Below are 22,976 nucleotides of genomic sequence, written 5' to 3' on the forward strand. Positions count from 1 at the left end.
TTTTCTGCTTAGAGAGAAACTCAAAGTCCATTGTCACTCATCTACAAATCCCTTCATATTGTTGTGTTTAGTATATAACTAGAACCGACTACAAATTGGTTAAAAATGGTTATACATAATTGAACTAGAACCAACTACTAACCAGTTAATTTTAATAGGGTAGTAACATGTAAATTAGTTACTAATGTTAGCTTTAGATTTTAAATAACAACCGTTTTCTAAAGGCTATATAGCCGTAAGAAACCATTTATTGACTGGTCTAACCCTCCTAAGTTAGTATAGATTTTCGAGTCTTCCTCATGACAACATTCTAGTCCACGTTGGGAGCTCATTTGGCAAAATATTGTAGGGCAATTGAACAATAAATATAGGAGAAGGTTCAGGAGCCAGAGGTGCCGAAACTACAAATTAAAGACGAAGCCTATGCGACGATAACGAATAATGATGATTATATATCATCAGATAAAATGTATTGTCGTTTGTTTCCTATGTTTGTGTTTTAGTTTTATATTTATCTATGTTTGTTTTAACTTTTTTTCAGTTTGATACTTGATGGGAGTTCATTTAACATTGTAGTGTTTAATTATTCTTAAATTTTAATTTCTTTAAACCGAAACCACTAAATAACTAGTGATGAGTAACTGGTTTGGTTAATAACCTAACTGGTTTTCTTGGTTATGGATTTCAATCATAGAAACCGATTACTACCCGAAACTGGATTTGACATTTGACCGAAAACTGGTTTGGTTATTAACCGGTAACCCATGAATTGGTTAGCCGATATTTGCACCACTATTTACAAATATAATTGCAAATTCATCAAAAGGCCAGCAGAAGTGATAGTGGGCTACTGGGCCCAAAAACCAGAGAAGCAATCGAATCGGGGTTTGTTTGAAAGATTTTAAGCCTAAATTGGGCTGCTGGCTACCTGGGTTGAAGTCATACCTTGGAACGCAAGTGGGCTTATCCTACTTACCTACTATAGTCTTCCTAAATCCTACTTACCTACTATTGTTGGTGTAACTTTTATAAACTTCTATGGGAAGTTATCTTTATATATATCACAACTGTTATATTTTCTATTTGACCCGATTTGTTATCACCCAACCCATTTTGACTATATCTATTTTTTTGCCCTCACTTAGAGCATTCTGATCCTATCATTCAAAATTATGTGAAGTAAGTTTGTAAATTATAGGGTGGGGTTTTGAGTATAAATTATAGAATATATAGATAAAATGTAATGATTTTTTTTTTAAAAAAAATTTGGGGAAACAAAGTTTGTCCTATTTAATTTTTAATATTTGTTGGATTGGTTGTGCGTAGAGAAGAGAGAAAACTGTAATAATAAAAATACAAAAAATATTATTTAATTGAATATGAGAGAGAAACGTAGAGTTTTTTAGTGTAATTGTTGAGATGAGAATGTGAGATAAGTTGAGGATGCTCTTATGTAAATTATATTGTATTTGCCGGTGCTTATACAATTGTACTAATCAATTTCTCATAAAACTTACTTTGGGTATTTATAGTTCAGTTTTGATGTTTATGGCTCTAGCCATGAGATTCTTTTATTTATATCGTAAATTAAAAACCAAACCGAAAGCTAAACTAAACCAAAATAAACCATTAAAAACGGTTTGGTTTTAAGTTTGAACATATTGGACCTTTATAATAAAAATGCATAAAATACTAAAATAATAATAATAATAATAATAATAAAGAAAAACTATAATGTTTCATGAGTCATATGTTAAAAGAATGTCTTATTGTTAAGCAACACCTAATTATGTGTAATGTGTATAACCCAACTCAATATAAATAAGCACTCCAATAAAAAATACATATAAAGAAAGTCAAATTGGCCAAAATCCTACAGTTTGGTTTAGTTTTTCCGGAATGGCTTGGAGAACAAACCGTAAAATCGTTTGATGCTGCCCTGAAAATCCCTAAGAAAATCGACTAAAAATCTTATGAAAAATAAACCTTGAGCAAAACCGGTTCAAATAGTTTTAGTCACAAACACTGTAAAGTTTTACTAAAAAACAAACTTCCTCACATTTGTAATCCATATCTTGACTTTTTTTATTATTATTTTAGGTAAAGTGATTTTACTTGAAATTTTTTAAGTGTGTTAAAGACAACATAGTCTGGCCAGAATAAGACATTAGGCTCATCAAATTTAAAAAGTACGATAACTTAAATACAAAAAAGACACCGTTCTATAAAAATATTTTAATCATAAGTTCCCCAAAATTTCTATACTAATCACCCATCATTTTAAATGGATCATTTCCAACCTCACTACATTAATGGCAAATGTTATTCAACTTAATAAATATAATCTGGATTTAAATAAGTAAGTAGATGGAATATTCTTACAATCTATGTAAATTATATCATTTAAAATAACACTACATGATACTAATTAACGTCAAATGTAGATCATGCCTATCATGTTCTAATTTCTAATGTTTCAATATCCGGAGACAAACACTAAATAATTGAGAAAATAGGAATTAAATATAAGCCAAAATCGAGTTCTAAACCAATGGGGAGTGTGCATCTTTTTAATTAAACAACTTGTAATTAATATTTAAAAAGGCTACAAACATATATTATGGGTCTGATTTCGATAATCTTTGTTTACATATAAAATAACAATAATTTTTTGATACAATATATAATAATAGCTAATCATAGATGTTAGAGAATATTGTAGAACAATATATTATTAGAGTTTTGGTATAATAGTGTTACCTTAATTAGGAGATTGTATTGGATTATGTTTCCTTGTATTTATCTCATTGTAACCATATATATAGTTGATCAATAATACATTACACCTTACGGGGTTTTCATTATTCTACATAGTATCACAGCCTTAGGGTTCTGGCCTATTTCTTTCTCTTTTCTTGTTCTCGTCATGCCCCGGGGACACATATATCATTGACTACGATCTACCCGCTGCCGTTTATTGATCAACCGCTCTAGATCACCATTTTTTGTTATTCTTCTAGTTCAGTTACGAGTAGAACCCCTCTTTGGTTGGAGCTACTTGCATATGCTCCTCTTGTTCGAGTACCAACACACCGACAATCCCAATTTTTTTCTTTTTCTATCCATATTTTTCTATTAATATTTACTTTTTTTTTCCTTCTTTTTCTTTTCATATTTTTTTTCTTTTTCTGTTTAGAGTATTACACGATTGAAAATTTTTATTTATATTTTATTTAGTTTTTTCTTTGAAAAAAAAAGTTTTTTTTATTTTCTTTTTTAGTTTTATTCTTCGGAATATATAATTTTTTTTCTTTGCCATCAAGTCGTTGTTTCGGCCGACTCAATCATAGCTCCTGCCATCGCAGTCGTAGCTCTTATCATCATGCTTAGCCGCCTGACCACGGTCATGCTACCAGTGATCTTTTTAGATCTATAACAGATCGAGTTCCTGCTCTACGTGACAACCGATCGTGTATCTACAGAAGCTTCGCGCTCCAGTCTGAGCGTCCGATTTCCTACCGCTCTGACTGCGGGGGAATGTTAGAGAATATTGTAGAAGAATATATTATCAGAGTTTTAGTATAATAGTGTTACCTTAATTTGGAGATTGTATTTGATTATGTTTCCTTGTATTTATCTCATTGTAACCATATATATAGTTGATCAGTAATACATTACACCTTACGGGGTTTTCATTATTCTACAATAGATTTAACTAGAAGAATCCATTATTGTTTATTTTATAAATGGTTGATGCATCAGTTAATAGGGGCATGGATGGTTGGATAAAATATTTGTTTAATAAAATTTCATATTAATTGTTAGGGCACAGAAATTTGACACTGTGGATACGTTATCATAGCATATGCCTGGATCAGTTATCCTTAGCATGTATTCCAGATCATATCAGGGTCAAGGATCCTCAGTATTTATTATTAATTAACGGTTGTTCTCATGTGTAGTCTTGTATTTAGCAGGTGTAACCGTTAGAAAACTCCGTCTATCCACTAACTCACAGTTAAGAAGATATGACACGTGGTCAAATGGTTGTAACATGTTTAGTGGGGATAATGACGGATTTATAGGACTTCTTGTTGAGTCACAAATAACTGAGTAATGAGGATATGTTATTCTTAAAGACGTGTCTGGATCAATTATCCTTCTGAAGAGTTCCAGAGCTATGTCAGGATCAAGGATCCTCAGTAATCGGTATTGTTAACGATTGTTTCTTATGTTCAAATTAATATTTGATAGATATAACGGCTCCAGGACCTGGTCTACAATATATTTCTCTACAAGGCACTTGCAGCACGTGGTCAAAACTGAAGACTAAGCTAGTGGGAGAAGTGACATAAAAATAGGAGTTAGTTTTTATTTTTATTTATAACTGGGATTATGATCAGTTAGAAAACACCTTGTATTCACACACACCTGACCATTCTCTAATCACAGCTCGTTCACCTAGCTATCATTGTAATACTGATCAATATCTCCACCAATTGTAACCTCATTTTTTGATTAATAAAGTGGTGATAGACGATTTTTCATCACCCGGGGTTTTTTCTTTGATCTGAACAAGATCAAGGGGTTTTTTCTCGCAATAAATCACGGTGTTCATCTCTATTTCGTTCATATAATCACTGTTACCGTTTTAGAACTAAACCTTACATAACAGATTTGGATATATTATCCTTAATATATTTTTGTCCAAAATAATAATGCATTGTAAATTTGTAATTACATAAATATATATCTACCGTGCAAACAAAAGTTTACATAAATATCTCGTTACACGCTGGATTAAATATCATACAAATAGTAAATTTTTAGAACCTGGTCTAATATCAACAACATGATACTACATGATAACTACAAAAAGAAATTGACTTTCTATTTATAAATATCCCAGCTGGTATAAAAATTAACAACCATTTCATTATTTACAAATTTGAAGTGTCTTAATAATTAGCTAATTTAAAAATGAAGATATTTCCGACATTAGAGCCGAACATTTGACCTCTTTGTACGTGAGAGAGAGTCAGCTACCAAATATATCGACGACATTTGCTCTTTAACCCCCGACAGAAGGCGGTTTTTGAATGCTTACAAGGTCCTCATGCCCAAGATTTTCTGACCGTTATCCCGATTGATGGCTTGGGCCAAAGCATGTCTGCGGTTGAGTATAGGGCCATTCTTAAGTACCGTTTGATGGTCCCAATGTACCCCGAAGACGAAACATGTCCGATCTGCCGTAAGGCCTGCCTGGATAAATTCGGAGAGCATGCGGTTCATTGCAAGGAGATGCCTGGGTTCAAATACCGACATGATTGGGTGCGGGACGTTCTTTGGGACATCTTAAGGCGAGCTGGGATATCAGCTAAAAAGGAAGCCCCCGTAAACTTCCTTACAGACCCCACGGAAGGGAGATCCACTCTACGACCGGCAGATTTGCTCGTCTTTGGTTGGGCCGGGGGAAAACACGCTTGTGTTGACCTCACAGGGGTATCTCCCTTAGCTGGTTTGAGGGATAATGGGTTTGTAGCTGGGCAAGCAATAAAAAGGGCTGAAACGAAGAAGGTGGAGAAACATGCTAAAGCCTGCGAAGAGAACCAACATGTTTTTGTCCCTCTGGCTTTTGATACATTTGGCTCCTTGGCACCGGAAGCTATCCGTTTTCTAACCAGGGTCCAACAGGTTGTGCATAGCAATGTGTCGACTCCAAAGGGGCAGGGGTATGTCTTTAGCAGGTTAGGGTTTGCAATTCAGAAAGGGGTGGCGGCGCAGCTTGTTGCCCGCCTACCTGCTATATTGATGTAATATCTATGTTTCATCAGTAGAAATAAATAAAATTTTATTTAAAAAAAAAAAAAAAAAAAAAAAAAAAAAAAATTATGAACATCGAAGATCAAATCTCGGTACCTGTATCTTTTAAATTTTATACATTAGCTATTAACTAATAAGTCAATCTTTTAATATACATATATAGTCATATAAGGAAAGCAAGTTAGATTTCGAATTAAAATAAATAATTTACAAATCTTTTCCTAGCTGTATACAAACGAGACTTGCCAATTATAACCCGTATAATTATAATTCATCATATATATGCTACTTTAAAACTAATATATATACATAGTAAAAGGTTCAAATAAAAAAGAAAGAGTTTTCTAAAAATAATAAGAACCAAAAGATTTTTGACAAGTGGCATTATAACATATGGTGAAAGAACATATTTAAGAAACTATGTCGGTTATAGTGGTGAAAGAGTAATTATAGGAAACTATGTCGGTTTTTGGTAATTTTAAATCTCAACTATTGATTAACATGATTCAATGACTATGATTTATTCTTAGTCTTTCTAGGAAACTACTTCTTCTTAGTATAACTCTCCCCTATATACATATACATATATATATATAGGATAAGGATCCTAGGAGAACCTTTTTTCAAATTGAGAACTTTGAGAACCATTTTAAACCACTAAAAACACCTTTAAAAACATATTTAAAAAATCATAAAACAAAAAATAATAAAAATTTAAAAAAAGTAAAAAAACCAAAATTCTTATATTTCATTCCGGTTTCATTAAAAAAAATAAAAAAATAGAAAAAAAAACAAAAAAAAATGTGGTATTATACACATATGTATAATTTTATTTAATCTTTAGTTACGTAATATACACATATGTACAGCATCATTTATCTTAAATTATACACATGTGTACAAAAAAAACATATAAATGTACATATATGTATATATTATACATATGTGTATATAATTTAGCTAAACCGAGGGTTTTTTTATGAAACTGGGATGATAAATAAGAATTTTGGTTTTTTTACTTTTTTGATTTTTGTGTTTTATTTTATTTTATGATTTTTTTTTATTTTTGGGTTTTTTGTGGTAAAAAATGGTTCTCATAGTTCTCAATTTAAAAAATATTATCTCATGATACTGATCATATATATATATATATATATATATATATATATATATATATATATACAGGATTGATTTCTTTTGAGAACCACTTTGAGTTTTAAGAACTCGAAAGAACTCAACGTAACAATTTTTTTTTTCGAATTTTTTTTACACATGTGTAATACGTAAGTGTAAGTAATGTACAAAAAATTACGATATTTTTTTACACACCGAATCGACTTTTTACACATGTGTAACTAACGTTTAAACTTGTGTAATTATCAAAAATACTTATTCTCGCTCATGCTTTATTTTTTAATCAAATTTAATCTCAGCAACACATTTCATATCATTTAATTAAATGTGTGGTTCAAAAATTGAGTTCTTAAAGTTCTTAAAACTCACAATGGTTCTCAATATATATATATATATATATGTATATATATATATTGAGAACCATTGTGAGTTTTAAGAACTTTAAGAACTCAATTTTAAACAACACATTTAATTAAATGATATGAAATATGTGGTTGAGATTAAATTTGATTAAAAAATGAAGCAGGAGAGAGAATAAGTATTTTTGATAATTATAAAAGTTTAAACGTTAGTTACACATGTATAAAAAGTCGATTCGGTGTGTAAAAAAATACTGTAATTTTTTGTACATCACTTACACTTACGTATTACACATGTGTAAAAAAAATTCAAAAAAAATTGTTACGTTGAGTTCTTTCGAGTTCTTAAAACTCAAAGTGGTTTTCAAAAGAAATCAATCATATATATATATATATATATATATATATATATAACTTTGATCACCTAAATCGTAATAACTAATAAGAGAGATGGTAAAAAGATTAATTGGATTTAAGTGGATTGACAAGACTTTCTCGTTGAGCATAACCTCAAATAAAACATCATGCATGAGGTTTTCTTCAAATATAAAGCTAAGAAATATAAATAAAGAGATAGAGTTAAAATGGCCAATCAAGTTAAATATTTATATATATTAAAGTGTAATTTGAGTGAAAAAAACCACCATATCGAGACGTTAAACCTTTGGTAATCTAATAAACATGCAACAATCGGAACATATCGAACTTTAAGAGTCCGTGCCATATCTCTTATAAAGTTAAGGTCAATCGATCTCAAGATGTTTTATACACCCTTGGTAATAAATAGCTTAAGTTATGAATTCTCGTGGTATTTAAAAGTCAACCATTTGAAGGATTTCCATTCCAATCTTCCTATATATCAATAGACCAACTTACTTTAGCATCATATATCATGTACAACCTACGATATATATGACAATGTTTAATTAAAACAGACTAGAAAGTTAAAACGCAATTATAGGCTTACTTAAGATATTTAAATATGAAAATGTATAGTTACACACTTACACGTATATGAGTATATTTAGATAATTTACATGTGTTATAGAATATTACAAGGATATGTGTGGACACCCGCATGTATATGTTTATTGTGTCCAAGGGGTGTGGTAGACACACATAATTATTTAAAATTTTAAAAATAGTAATATAACAGGATATACTTCGAGTTTATTCTAATTGACTTCTAAATAAGAAATTAGAAACATTTTATTAACTATTAATTACTCGATGTTTATTCTTCTCTGTCTTCTTTCTGTGTCATCAACATCCACTCATCCACAAACCATCAACTCGACATTAATAACTATTAACTAGCTTGTTGCTGCACACTGCGGTGTGAACGCCGGTGTGAACTCGGTCGGTATCGACTTGGTTCGTTACGGTAACAACATTCGTTATGATAGAGAATAGATTACCATGTGTGTAAAAGAAAATGACTTGAATAAAATTTATATCGAAATCGTTTGTTTGGTTATTCCTCTAGCTCAATATATACAAAACTGGTGGTAATAGCATAAACTTTCACATTACACTATTTATAGTTAAAATAATAGGCATGTTTGATCATTCAATCCATTAGCTTGTTAGACCGTCAACATGATTCTTTCCTAGGTAGACGTTTCCTCCATTGTCAGTTAAGTTTCTAAGTTAGGAAAGTTTTGTCTGTCAGTTTCATTAGTACAGTTAAGTTAAGTTTATTAATTTAGTTAAACTAATTTAAGTCAAGTAGTTAATTTATTAAAAACCAATTTAAAAAATATTATTCTTAGGAAGGTCTTGTCTAAGGTTTAGTTATCATAGGCGTTCTCGTGTGTCCTTGTGTTCGATACTCGGACTTCTTAGGTCTATACTTCTTGTGATCGGTACACTTGCCGGTTGTGTGTGCATTCATTAAGAGTTTCGTTTTAAATTTAAAGCTTAGTTGTGAGTTCCATAGAAAAAACACTCATTAGGAGTTTCGTTTTAAATTTAAAGCTCATGAGCTACTTTACACGAGCCAAATAAAAGTGAGAACTAAGTCAAACTTAAATGAGCATATGCCTCTTTTAGAGCTTATTTAATAACTATGTGCCTAAGCTTCATTTATAGAGCTCGACTAGACTTGCTAATTTGAAAAAAAACTTATTATCATATATTAAGGTCCATGGGTATGCCTCAATGCTCATGGCATTTAAGCTGAGTTTGCACTTGGCAAGGGTTAACGAGTGGCGTATCACTTCCTTTATGGGCTAAGGTGCTTTTAATACAAGGTGAGTTAAAATGTTAACGAACTTTACAATTCTCTATACGCACACAATAAATTAAGAATCAATTTTACATTAAATAAACAGAGGTAGGGGTTGTGAAGGGGAGGGGGGGGGGTAAACAATTTCCTTATAATGAGGTGGAGTGAAATGAGGTAGAAAAGGTGATCTGATGACTACGTGAAATTAAGGAGCTTAAATGTGTATATATATACCCCATAACCTAAAAGGTGATGTATGAAGTTTTCGTGTTTATACTTTTGCCACTGACTTATTTTGCAACTTAGTTAAATAGTAACATGAAAAGTTTAATTCATTATGATTTTGTCAAAAAACTTTGCTACATAAACATTTTTAGTCCTTCAACTTTAAGTTTTGCATATATATGTTTTTGGCACCTAAATTTTTGTTTCACAAGTTTTGTGTATATATGTTTTTGGCTAGGGCTGTGCAACGGTTCAAAACCGCAAGAATCACAAGAATCGAACCGGAACAAAAAATGACTAAAAATTAGAACCGGAACCTTTTATAGTAAATCGGTAAATTCGGTTCTCGCTAATCGGTTCTTGACAGAACCGTTTCTGTTGAATATTCATCAAATATGTTATGCAAACTTTACAAATTACAAAACAAATTTATATAATTGTATGTCTTCTTTCACGGTACATTAATTTAGATTACAAAATATCCATTATTTTTTTTATTAAAACCTAATTTTTGAAGTTAAATAAATCATTAGCAACGATAAATTTAAGGAAGATCATATCATTTTATATTAAATTACCTTAATAGCTTAAATCAAAATTGATCATGGTTGTTAAGTCTTGAACGCAAAGAAAGAAGATTTAAATTAAATAATGATTGAATGGATGCAGGTTTATAAGTTACTCTATAAAAATTAGGTATTGATAAATTTTGTTAAAATGTTTTTAATATTCAGGTTTTTCGGTTCCAAGTCTAGAACCACCGGTTTTACCCGGAACCGAACCGCGAACCGTTTAATGCAAATTCTGAGAACCGAGAACCGTAATGTAACACATGTTAGCGGTTCTGAGGCACCCGTTAGATTCCGGTTCCGCAGTTCTGAACCGTTTTTTGCTCACTCCTATTTTTGGCTCCCCAACTTTTTTTCGCATATATATGTTTTTGGCCCCTCAATTTTTGTTTCACACATTTACTTATTTGTCCCTCAATTTTAATAATGAAACATTTTACCTTTCAACATATATCTTTACTTTTTTGGCCCCTTAATTTTTGTTTCACACATTTACTTATTGGTCCCTCATTATTGATAATGAAACTTTTTAACTTTCAACTTATATCTTTACTTTTTTGGTCCCTCAACTTTGGTAATAAAACTCTTATCACATCTTTTACCATAACGATTCAAACAGACTTCCCATAACGTACTCACTGCAATGCACGGTAGCTTTGGAACATGCTACACAAATACACAATTTTTACATATACACGTTTTTGGCCCAGCTCCACATATATCTTTTTTGGTCAATCAACTTTGTTAATGAAACTTTAGCCACCATTTTACCATAACGAATCTGATCTATGCTGGCCAATATTTCCGCTGCGTACGCCCAATGCAATGTAGCTTTTGAACATTTAATGCATTTAACCCACTCCACCGCAACACATGGGTATAAATACTTGTTATTTGTATAAGAAATATATTTACATAATAGTTATAATATATACATTTGTGATAAACTGACTAAATAATGTGTGTTATATATAAAATTATAACTATAGATATTAAAAAGTACGTATAGTAACAAATACATAATAAAATTAGTTATAAATGACAATCAAGCCGATCTGAGCTAAATTCAAGCTTGAAAACCTAAACATTTAAAATAGAGCTTGATCCCTCTCAAATAATAATACATGAGCTTAGCTCAAGCTTAAACAAATTACTTATGTTTAACTCGATTCGTATTCACGTTTTTTATGATAATATGACACCCACTCTTTTTTCCTTTCTCTCACAAATCAGATCTACCCACATATCTTGCAAGAATTACCTCAGGGCTACCGTCATTATTTACTTATAATTAAATCTTGAGTCTGCCAGTACAATTGTGCTACTCACCTTACCACACCGTATAACACGTCATCAGAATCTTCAACTTTGTTTCTTGTTAGGGCCACATCACCCACCCAACGCCTGAGCGCTCTCGTGGGGTGTGATTAGGACGTTTAGGCAAGGGGTTGAGGCGCGTGACAAGTGTGGGGCGCTCCCCTTGCGAGATTAAGAAACTATTTTTTTTAATTTAAAAATAACAACCAACCTTTAATTGAAACCCTAAATCAATCCGTTTGATGGGAGAATGAATATAAAAAGCTTGAAACCCAAATGAGAATTGAAAGAATAAAAACTCTCTCTTAATTTCATTAACAAATTTACAACATTATAAATAGGAAAACTAGACTAGTTACAAGGAGATAAATACGGTAAGTTACAACTAATCTTTGACTATACAATTTGAATTAAACGTGGTAAAGAGTGATTCCAGGAGATATTGGTGGATGGTTATTGACTTTGGTGATTTGTTTTATTTTGGCAAATATTACGGTTGTTACCCCCCGGCAAGCGAAACGGCGGTGGATGAACTCTAAGCAAATCTCGAAAATGTTCAAACAAAGGTCTCGGCAAGCTTTTCGTAAAGATATCCGCAAGTTGAAGTTTGGTAGGAATAAACTTGGTGTGTAGCTTCCCGGACATGACTAGTTCCCGAACAAAATGATAATCCAAATCTATGTGTTTAGCACGCTTGTGAGAGACGGGATTTTGAGACATAAACAAAGAACTTCTATTATCGCATAATAGGGTCGGCCGAGACTTGGGTAGAGCATGCAGTTCCTGTAATAAATGAGTAATCCAAACTATTTCAGCTGCAGCATTCGCCATTGCCCGATATTCTGATTCGCAACTTGAGCGTGACACTGTTGGCTGTTTCTTTGCACTCCATGAGACCAAGTTTCCACCGAAGAAAATTGAGTAACCATAAGTTGACCTTCGGGTTTCAATGCACCTAGCCCAATCCGCATCCGAGTAGCCTAAAATGGAAGCCGTGGTTGGTCTAGTAAAAACTAAACCGTGAGAGATTGTTCCTTTGACATAACGAATAATGAGTTTAACCAGTTGAAAGTGATGATCGGTTGGAGAATGGAGGTATTGACAGGCTTGATTAACGGCATATGAAAGGTCTGGACGAGTAATAGTGAGGTATTGGAGAGCTCCCACAAGAGAGCGGTAAAGGGTAGGATCGGAAAAAAAGGTTACTGTGTTTAGTGAAGGAATCGGTTGATGCAAGAGGAGTGGGTACGGGTTTGGCTTCTGTGAGGCCGGCTCGAGTGAGAATGTCATTTGCATACTTGGTTTGAGTGAGGAAAAGACCCTTGTCATCGTGGATGACTTCAAGGCCGAGGAAATAGCTTAGCAATCCAAGGTCTTTAATGGCAAATTCATCATGTAGACGAGCCGTAAAGGAGGTGATCAGTGAGGTTTTGTTTCCCGTGAGGATGAGATCATCAACGTAGACAAGAAGATACAGGATGGAGTCTCCTTGACAGTAGATGAAAATCGAGGGATCGGCACGACTGCATGTGAAACCGAAAGAAATGAGAAACGAACTCAACCTTTGAAACCAAGCCCTAGGAGCTTGTTTTAAACCATAGAGCGCTTTGTTTAATTTGCACACATGGTTTGGAAATTTGGGATCGATGAAACCGGGAGGTTGCTCCATGTAAACGGTTTCCGAAAGGTGACCATTTAAAAACGCATTTTTGACATCTAGTTGACGTAGAGGCCAACTATTGATGACGGCTAAGGAGAGGACAATGCGAATGGTGGAGGCTTTCACGACCGGGCTAAACGTATGATTAAAGTCAATACCCGGTATTTGAGTGAAGCCTTGGGCGACAAGACGTGCTTTGTGGCGGTCAAGTGAACCATCAGAACGGAATTTGTTTCGGAAAACCCATTTGGATCCGACAATGTTTGTAGAAGGAGGACGAGGCACAAGAGACCAAGTGTGGTTTCGAGTAAGAGCCGAAAATTCATCCTGCATGGCACACATCCAATGAGAGTGTTTAGAAGCACTTTTGAAGCCTTTGGGAACACTGTTTGTGAGTAGTGCCGCATGAAGGCAGGAGTGTTTTATGGTAGCAAGATATGAGGTGTGTTTCGGATTTGGTTTAAAGGTGCCAACTTTAGACCGAGTAGTCATGGGATGAGACGGAGCAACTGGAGGAGGAGAGGGAGAGGGTGCGGGTAAAATAATAGGTGGAGGGCAGGGGGTGGACTGGGAGGGTGTTGATGGGGTTGGTGATGGTGATGGAGAGTGGTGTTGTTGTACGGGTTGAGGGTGAACGGGTGATTGATGGACCGGTGGTGAATCGCAAATGGAACAGTTTGGTGGATGGGTTGTTGAAGGATGTTGGGCCGATAATGAGGAGAGCGTGTAGGTAGTTGTTGGGCTTTGATGAGGTGATTGTGAATGGACCGAAAGGGTCGGTAATGTGGGGTTGATAGAAGCGGACTGAGGAGAAGGGTTGGATTGAGCCGAAAAATGAGGTGGTGAGATGGGTTTATTGGACTTTTGCTGATCAGTGGGTTGAGGTGTTGAAACAGAATCATTGAATGATGATAAAAATAGAGATGCAATATCTGTTTGCGAGGAATTATCGACACATGGAAGTGAGTTTTCATCGAATAGAGCATGCCGGGTGACATACATACGTGAGGATGCGGGATCGAAGCATTTGTAGCCTTTGTGCTGGGAAGAGTATCCCAAAAAAATACATGGTATGCTTCGAGGTGCGAGTTTATGAGGAGCATAGTCACGTAAATATGGATATACACGACAACCAAATACCCGAAAATTAGAATAATTAGGTGTCGTGGAGAATAATAATTCAAATGGCGATTTGTCATTTAAAAGTTTTGTTGGCAAGCGATTTATGATGTAAGTGGCGGAACTAAAGGCATCATTCCAATGAGTGACAGGAACACTTGCATGGAAGAGCATAGCAAGACCGGTTTCTACAATGTGTCGATGTTTCCTTTCGACTCGACCGTTTTGAGCAGCGGTGTATGGACACGAGAAACGGTGAAATGTGCCATTCTCATCAAAGATTTTTCGCACATATTGGTTTGTGAATTCCGTGAAAAACTTTAATTTTGCGTGAGAGTTGGTTTTGAACGAAACGCATGAAAGTTTGAAGAACTGAATAGAAGTCGGTTTTGTGCTTAAGGGGATATAACCAAGTAAATCTAGAAAAATCATCCACAAACACAACATAGTATTTAAAGCCATCGGAACTAGTTATTGGTGATGGTCCCCAAAGATCACAATGGATGAGATCTAAAGAGTAAGAGGCACGTTTTTCATTTATAGGAAAAGGCAATTTATGTGATTTAGCAAGTTGACAAGAAGAACATAAAGTTGGCTTCGTTAAAATAGATGTAAAAGATAAATAACCAAGTCTTTTTAATACAAACATAATATCAAAAGCAACATGGCCCAAACGATTATGCCACAATTCGAAGGGGGCTTTATTAGACGAAACAGAAGCAACGTAAGCAAAAGACTTGTCCCGAAGTACGTAAAGACCGTTTTCACACCGACCTTGAGCGAGAGGTTGGCTTGTTTTCCGGTCCTGAATCACAAAAAAAGAATTAGAGAAAAGAACATCAACGGGAAAATCATTTGTCAACTTGCTAATGGATAGAAGGTTACGAGTTAAAGATGGAACAACCAAAACATCATTCAATTTAACATGTTTGGTTAAAGAGACATGGCCCTTATGAGTAACAAGCAAAGACTGACCATTACCGAAGGTGACCGACGACTTGCCTTTGCAAGGAGTAAAAGACGTTAAATTACCAGTGTCATCGGTCATGTGTCTATCTGCCCCAGTGTCGGCAGCCCAGTCCGGAGCATCCTCGTTTTGAACATGACATTGAGCGTGAAAGGCACGAGCAATATCTTCATTACCAGAGGCTGATGCAACAAAAGATGAGAGCTTTGGACACTTGTTTGCATAGTGACCATTTGTTCGGCAGAGTTGGCAGTGGGGAGGACGACGAGGGGCGTTGGAAGAGGAGTTGTTTGAGGAGCTTGATTGTTTGCCTCGGTTATAGGAACCGGTGGTCTGTCCTCGGCGGAAACCACGGTTTTGGGAGGAGGAAGTGTTTCGTTCTTGATTGTTCTGGGCAACAAAGGCAACTGAAGGGGTAGAAGGAGGATTGATAGCCAAGAGAAATTGCTCTTGGCTTTCTGCTTTAGTGAGTAAATCGCGGAAGGGGAGCGGATCACGGGTGGTACGAATGGCAGTGGACCAACTTTCAAAAGTGGAACCAAGGCCACAAAGGAACCAGTGGGTTTTGTCTGTGTCCGTAACGGGATGACCAATGGCCGAGAGTTGATCGCAAATGGCTTTGAAGCGGCGACCATAATCAGCCACGGTGGAGGATCCTTTTGTCATGCGACGAAGGTTGTCTCGGAGCAAATGCATCCGTTCAAGAGAAGTATTGCTATAGGCTGCTTCAAGGGCGGTCCAGATTTGTCGAGCCGTGGTTAGACCAAGGATTTCAGCAACAGCTTCTTCGGTGAGAGAGGAGTTAAGGATAAGAATGGCCTGCTGATCGGAGATCGACCAGGCCGTGAAAGCGGGATTAGGTTGCGCAACGGAGGCGACGGTAATGGTTTTGGGTGGTGGGGAGAGTGAGCCATCAACATGACTGAGTAGATTTTGATTAGCGAGAAGAGGAAGTAGTTGGTTTTGCCAATATAGGTAGTTGGTGGAGGAGAGCTTGATGGTGAGCATGTGGAGAATAGTGGCCATGGGTAGCTTAGTTTCGGTGGTGTTAGAGGAGGAGGAAGAGGTATTGATGGACATGATGATGAGAAGGAAGAGGATGAACAATGGAAGTGAGTTACAGGGAGAAGGATCTTGAGGGTGATACCATGAAAGAATAAAAACTCTCTCTTAATTTCATTAACAAATTTACAACATTATAAATAGGAAAACTAGACTAGTTACAAGGAGATAAATACGGTAAGTTACAACTAATCTTTGACTATACAATTTGAATTAAACGTGGTAAAGAGTGATTCCAAGAGATATTGGTGGATGGTTATTGACTTTGGTGATTTGTTTTATTTTGGCAAATATTACGGTTGTTAAGAATGGAGATACGTGCTCACCAAATTATAAAAACAATTGAGATGTGGGTATTCGTATAATAATATTCTAGCTTCTACATGTACAAGTTAATTTCAACCTGATTAATTGATTTGGTAGTAATATATATATATTTGTAGGTCAGAGATCGTGCACTTGAAGATATTATAATCACTCCACGATTAACCAGTCATTGTCAAAGCCAGATCCATGTAGGATTTATGTGAAGAACCGTCAAAACGTCGATAGAACTAACTCATGAACTATTAAATATTAAGGTTATGTGTCCCTCAAACATCTCCATTAGCTAGACAAACCAAAACATCGCCGGGAATATATGGCGCACGCATTTTTGACAGTGACAGTGACTGCTGTGTTTTATTATTATTATTTTTTATTAATTAGGGAACACCATTTAATCTTTGTTTTGTACTTGAAATTATAGAGTATGGATTGATAGATATTGGTATATATATTACTGAACTGGATAAAATGGCTCGTTGATCTTAATATTGTATCGGTTTGATCACCTAAACACACTAGAAGATTATGATTAGATAATGTTTGCTTACAAGTTACAGTAGCAGCTAATTGGATTGGATTTTGTTTTGGTGCATCATTATTAGAGATCAAACATGAAATCATAGTATCTTACAAGTTTTGGTCTCTAAGATTGTCTCCTGGAGGTCACAACTCTCAAGAACAAAATATAGATCAAGATCGATACGTTGATATCAGATTAGAAGGATAATCATTGAAGGAATATGGGACTAGCTATGAAGTTAAAGTGTTTGAAGTTTTCTTGGACCTGAATCTGTAATCACACGTTAAAGCGCAGATGGTTATATATTTAAGTTATTAATAAAGATTTTTGTATGAAGTATGATGTAACTTTTGTACTTAGTTATAAGATATTTTGGTTTATATGTTAAGTTACAAACTGACAATTAAGGGTGGCTGGCTTCATTTATGTGATTGATTCTTGGAGTAAACAAATTAATCCTTTTAATCGATTTAACTATTTTTCTATGCCAGTATAATGTGGGATATTGCTAGATTGGTCGTCAGTGTATTGACAGTATTAGCAGTAATTTACAACTTCCGTTATTAGTACTTTAATATGGTTGTTTGTTGCGGTTTCTCTTAGCTAGCTACATTTTATGTTATACGGATTAATATACTTCAAACTGTAGACGTAGAAAAGAAAGTTTTGAAGACTATGAGATCTGACTACGATGTTTTGCCTCCATCACATGCACTCTCCCCAAGGCCCGGACTTTACCAATAGCTCCGTTATGAGTGGCTAGCTAGCTCTATATATGAGATTGCATCATGGAGTAAACAAATCCTTATAACTCATCATCTATCTTTTTATGTCCTAATAATGTGAGATATTATTAGATTGATGATCATTAGTCATGTATAGATCGATATCCTTGAAGCTATGAGATCTGATTAATTATGAGTTAATACTAATTTAAGTTTTATCAACCAAAGATAATTATGATTTGAACCTCTTCACATCTTCATAGTTTATACATTAAGATACCAACAGCTAAAGATACACAGGTAGCAAATACATGTCTCCCCGCGTTAAACATATAATCCGAGTCAAACAAATGACATATATTCTCTTCTCAATGATTGCCCTTTCGATAATCGTGATTATGTTTTCTAATCAGTTTAAAAACTTCTGAAAGGTTGAATTTAAGCCCGACGACGATCTGCACAGCTGTGTATTACCTCCTGACAGCCTTTCAGCAGTTGTTAAAATAATATCGAATCTCGTCTTTGATATAATTTTCCTCTAACTTATTACAAGTAACACATCCACTCTCCTTACCTATAAATATCTCTTTTCATACAATTTCTTTTTTCAACCAATTTGCAAACATCAATCAACTTCATTTACAAATATCGATTTCTTTCACCAAGAAACATGGAATCTGTGAATGCCCTCTTAGGAGAATGGAACTCGTTTAGTGGAGTAAATGTTGCTGAAGAAGCCAATTTTATGGCACAATTGCTTAATAATTTCTCTTCGCCTAATGACTCATTAAACACGTCTACATTTTGTCCACATGAAGAACTAATCATGAACACTAACGAAGTTGATGAAACTTCGGTTTATTTGTCAGATGACACCAAAATCAACCCACATTGTCTGTCACAAGACTATATTTCTTGTGATTTAAGTGAATTATTGTCTGCAAGTTCTAGGAAACGGTCTTGTAGCATGGCAGATGTAAGCTAAACATGCTGCAAGTATATAGCCATATATGTGTAATGTGCTTAAGTTTTATCCGAAGTTTTTTATATTCTTTTTAGGTTGATGAGAACAGGGAAAAGATTAAGTGTCGAAAAAGTCAAAAACTTGGTTATAAAAGCAATGAAGATGAAGGTGACCATGACGCGGATTTTGGGCAAATTATTAAAATTTATGGATCTGATGGTGAGTGCAATCAAGATTCAAGTATAAGTTCAAAAACATCAAAAGGAAAGACAAAAGCAAATAGGGGGTCAGCAACCGATCCACAAAGTGTCTATGCACGGGTAAATAATATTACAATTAATATTTCGTGTTTGATGATATAGAACTCATCAATGAAACTGGTTAATTCTGTCTTTTTTCAGAAAAGAAGAGAACGGATTAATGAATGGTTAAGAATATTACAGAAACTTGTCCCTAATGGTACAAAGGTTGATATTAGCACAATGCTTGATGAGGCTGTAAACTATGTGAAATTCTTGCAGCTCCAAATTAAGGTTAGAAAACATAAAAAAAAACAATTATTCTAAATAAATTTGGATTTTAGAGGAATTATGTTGAACAAGAAACTTAATGATGTTTGCAGCTATTGAGCTCTGATGATCTATGGATGTATGCTCCAATTGCATACAATGGAATGGACATTGGGCTTCATGACTTAACAATTCCATCACCAAGATGATGAACATTTGACTATCCTAAGGCCTAACCTCAGCTGGCACATTTTTCTTGAATGAGTATTCTTTTATTACTATTTTTTTTTGGTGTGTGAAAAAGGAATAATTTCATCAAAAGATGTTTGTATGCTTGAAACTCAGGCATGAAGTGAGAGGGGTTTCTCTTTTCAGTCGGAAGCGATTGTACATTCATGTAAATATTCGACGATACCTTGTATTATCATCACAAACACGAGTTACATCGACATACTCATTTTGTTTCGAGTTATATCACGAGTTAGCATCTTAGGTAGGGTCCCTTTGTTCAAGATGATAGAGAGGCTAATCCTGGTGAGAGACCCTTAGCTCCAAAAAAATCTCCGGGTGTGATAAACTAGATAAAACAAATAATATAAAGTGTAGCCAAGAGAATTGGAATAAGAAAATAATAAATGTTAATAAATAGCGGTACCCTATTAGTAACAAAGGTAATGTGAAAGCATATATATTGACAGCTAAGCGAGCATAACACAAGTGAACTAGAAACGATTCACGAACCCTTTAGAGCACCTATACGCTCTACTTCCTAACTCTTCATCAAAGCAAAACTAAGGCAAAGCAAATGTAAGAATATATAAAAACCAATATGTACACTTCCTAACCATAAGCTCTTATCCTCGATCGACCATGCCCTCTATGAGGTGCAAGTCTATCGAATCATGTCTAATACGCCCATTCAATGTAAACATGGGCATGACTATGTTCCTCCTTCCCTCCACTGTCAACGCTTTCATAGTACGTACTTGGGCCTTCAGCTAACTCTCAAATTCCCCTCCATAATCTTATCAGAGCTACATGTCACATTGTCAACCCCCCCCCCCCCCCCCCCAACCCCCCCACACACACAATTTTTCAAAAACCCCCATATGTTATCCGACCCATCCTTGCGTGCCCACACATCACCTCAACATTCTTATCTCAGCTACCCTCATCTTCGCACTTATGTATTCTTATTCAACTAAACTATAACATATTTTTCATATTTTTATTGTAACATACAACACAAATAAAAATTGATAACAAATATATTCTATATAACATAATTATATTTTTTACATAACTTTGTCTAATAATAACGACATCAATTAATATAAACATATGCATAGATGGTTTTATGGACGAGGAGATTTGGAGACATAACCTCACTATGTTAATTCGTTAGCAGCATACGTACCCACATTGTTAAAATGAGAAAACAAAACCGTGTGTGAATAACATAGCAACACAATTATATTGAACAATGTATTCCGTCTTTAAAAAGTCACTTTGTATATATAAAAATAAATATAACAATATCATACCTATGTTAAAGAGAAATACGCTCGATGTTATTTGATTAAGAGGTCCATATATTACTTTCCATACTTTTTATGCAAAAATCACTATCTAGTTATTCTTTTCTTTTATATATATGCTTCAAATTTGTTAAGGGGTAATTGTAAGGCCCCGTTACCGGTAACCCTACTTTCTGGAACTTCATCTCCGTTCTTTCAACCTCGGTTCTTTCAACCTCGGCATCCGCACAGAACTTCTTCATTACCAACTCTTTCAAATCTTCCCACTTCATCTCTTTGATCTCTTCACGGGTCTTCCTCTGCTCCACACTCTCCCACCAATACATAGCCTCATCTACGAATGACTGAGTAGCATAACCCACAGCTTGGTCGGGACGGCATTCGCTAATGCGGATAACCTTGTCCATAGCGGTTATCCACTGGAGAGTAGCGATTGCGTCTCCTAAACCAGTCAGCTTAGGCGGGTCACAACCTTTGAAGGACTTATAGCTGCACCCACCTTGTCCTCCTCTCCTATCATCGACTTTCACAGACTTATCCCCACTCGAGGCCCCTCTTTCACCTTCCCCATCCTTTCTACCATCACCACCCGCCCCTTCAGCAGTTCGCTCACGGCTTCCAGCAGATCCTTCGGGATTCAGGTTCTTCACAGCAGCAACTACAGCCTGAACGATGGCTGCTTGAACTGCGGGGCTAAGTTGAACTTCTTCGTTGTTGTTCTGGTCTCCTCCAGCTGCGCTTCCTTCATCTTCGGTGTGGGAAGCTTCTTCTACCGAAGGTTGCCGGACAAGACGAGGCCTGCCACGACGTCCAGTGCGACCCCCAGTTTCAACAAATTCTCCATCTCCAGCCATTAGTATTCTAAAGGGGAAAACACAAACATCATCACTCAAGGAACTATCTAGTACAAGGATAGTAAGGCTAACAGGTAATAACAGTGGCCAGTTGTGATTAGCTGATCACGTTACTTTCCGTGTCCTATACACTTCCTTTTATGAGTCTATTTGTGCTGGTTCTACTTAAGTAGTTAGTCAATTCAAACAATCAATTATTCCTATCCGTACCATTCTCATATCTTTTCTTTCTCATTAACGTATATCATTTAATCATACCTTTCACCTTTACTGATCTTGCTTGAGCGACACATGGCATTCTTGAACTGGCATCTTCTTTCTTTTCTTACTTAAATCACATTCTCTGTTCGAGTCTAAGCATGTAGGATGCTTAAATCTCTCGAACTTTGCTCTGATACCAACTTGTAAGGCCCCGTTACCGGTAACCCTACTTTCGTGTTGGATTTACTCATAAACACAGTTCTAAATATCAGAGTTAATTAAAAACTTTACGCGGAATATAAAACTTTCATAAAACATTACATATCGATTCATAATCATGTCTTAAAACATTCCTCTTGTCTTTCAAAATCAAAACATAACTTATAAAACATATCAGATCTTCAGATGCCAGGCTTTAGTCTTCTGCCATGTGTCCTCCACTCAAGCCAGCTGTCTCAACCTACTCACCTGAGTGCATACTAAAAGTCAGCTACGCTGAGTGAGTTCTAGTTAATCATACAATACCTTATTACATACATACGTACTTAACCTCATAACTTTCTTTCATACACACATAAGTACTCATGCCTTCATTCTTACTTACATACTTTCTTTCTTACTTACATACTTTCTTTACATTCATAATCATACGTTTTAAAGAGCCTTTCGCCCTATAACCTCACAGATATTATAAGGGTCTGGTCCCTAACATCACAGATATTATAAGGGTCTGGTCCCTAACATCACAGATATTATAAGGGTCTGGTCCCTAACATCACAGATATTATAAGGGTCTGGTCCCTAACATCACAGATATTATTAGGGTCTGGTCCCTAACATCACAGATATTATTAGGGTCTGGTCCCTAACATCACA

General features: G+C 35.1%; 1 protein-coding gene across 1 annotated transcript; it reads left to right on the plus strand.

Moving 5' to 3' along the window:
* Positions 1-18,704: 18,704 nt before the first annotated feature.
* Positions 18,705-20,366, plus strand: LOC143629368 (transcription factor bHLH139-like). The gene is made up of 4 exons (XM_077098661.1): positions 18,705-19,010; positions 19,094-19,318; positions 19,400-19,531; positions 19,621-20,366. Exons 1-4 carry the CDS (start codon positions 18,705-18,707, stop codon positions 19,714-19,716), a joined length of 759 nt encoding a protein of 252 aa, XP_076954776.1. The 3' UTR covers positions 19,717-20,366.
* The last annotated feature ends 2,610 nt before the right edge of the window (positions 20,367-22,976 follow it).

The sequence above is a fragment of the Bidens hawaiensis genome, unplaced genomic scaffold, assembly GCF_021521415.1.
Source record: "Bidens hawaiensis isolate Kalapana, Puna unplaced genomic scaffold, B.hawaiensis_p1.1 tig00005195_1, whole genome shotgun sequence".
In the NCBI taxonomy this organism is placed as follows: Eukaryota; Viridiplantae; Streptophyta; class Magnoliopsida; order Asterales; family Asteraceae; genus Bidens; species Bidens hawaiensis.

What these genes read in the sequence shown, in the direction of transcription:
- LOC143629368 (XM_077098661.1), top strand. Translation starts at nt 18,705, where the DNA reads ATGGAATCTGTGAATGCCCTCTTAGGAGAATGGAACTCGTTTAGTGGA. An exon ending in GGTCTTGTAGCATGGCAGAT is followed by an intron (nt 19,011 to 19,093) that starts GTAAGCTAAACA and finishes TATTCTTTTTAG; the next exon opens with GTTGATGAGAACAGGGAAAA. An exon ending in TCTTGCAGCTCCAAATTAAG is followed by an intron (nt 19,532 to 19,620) that starts GTTAGAAAACAT and finishes TGATGTTTGCAG; the next exon opens with CTATTGAGCTCTGATGATCT.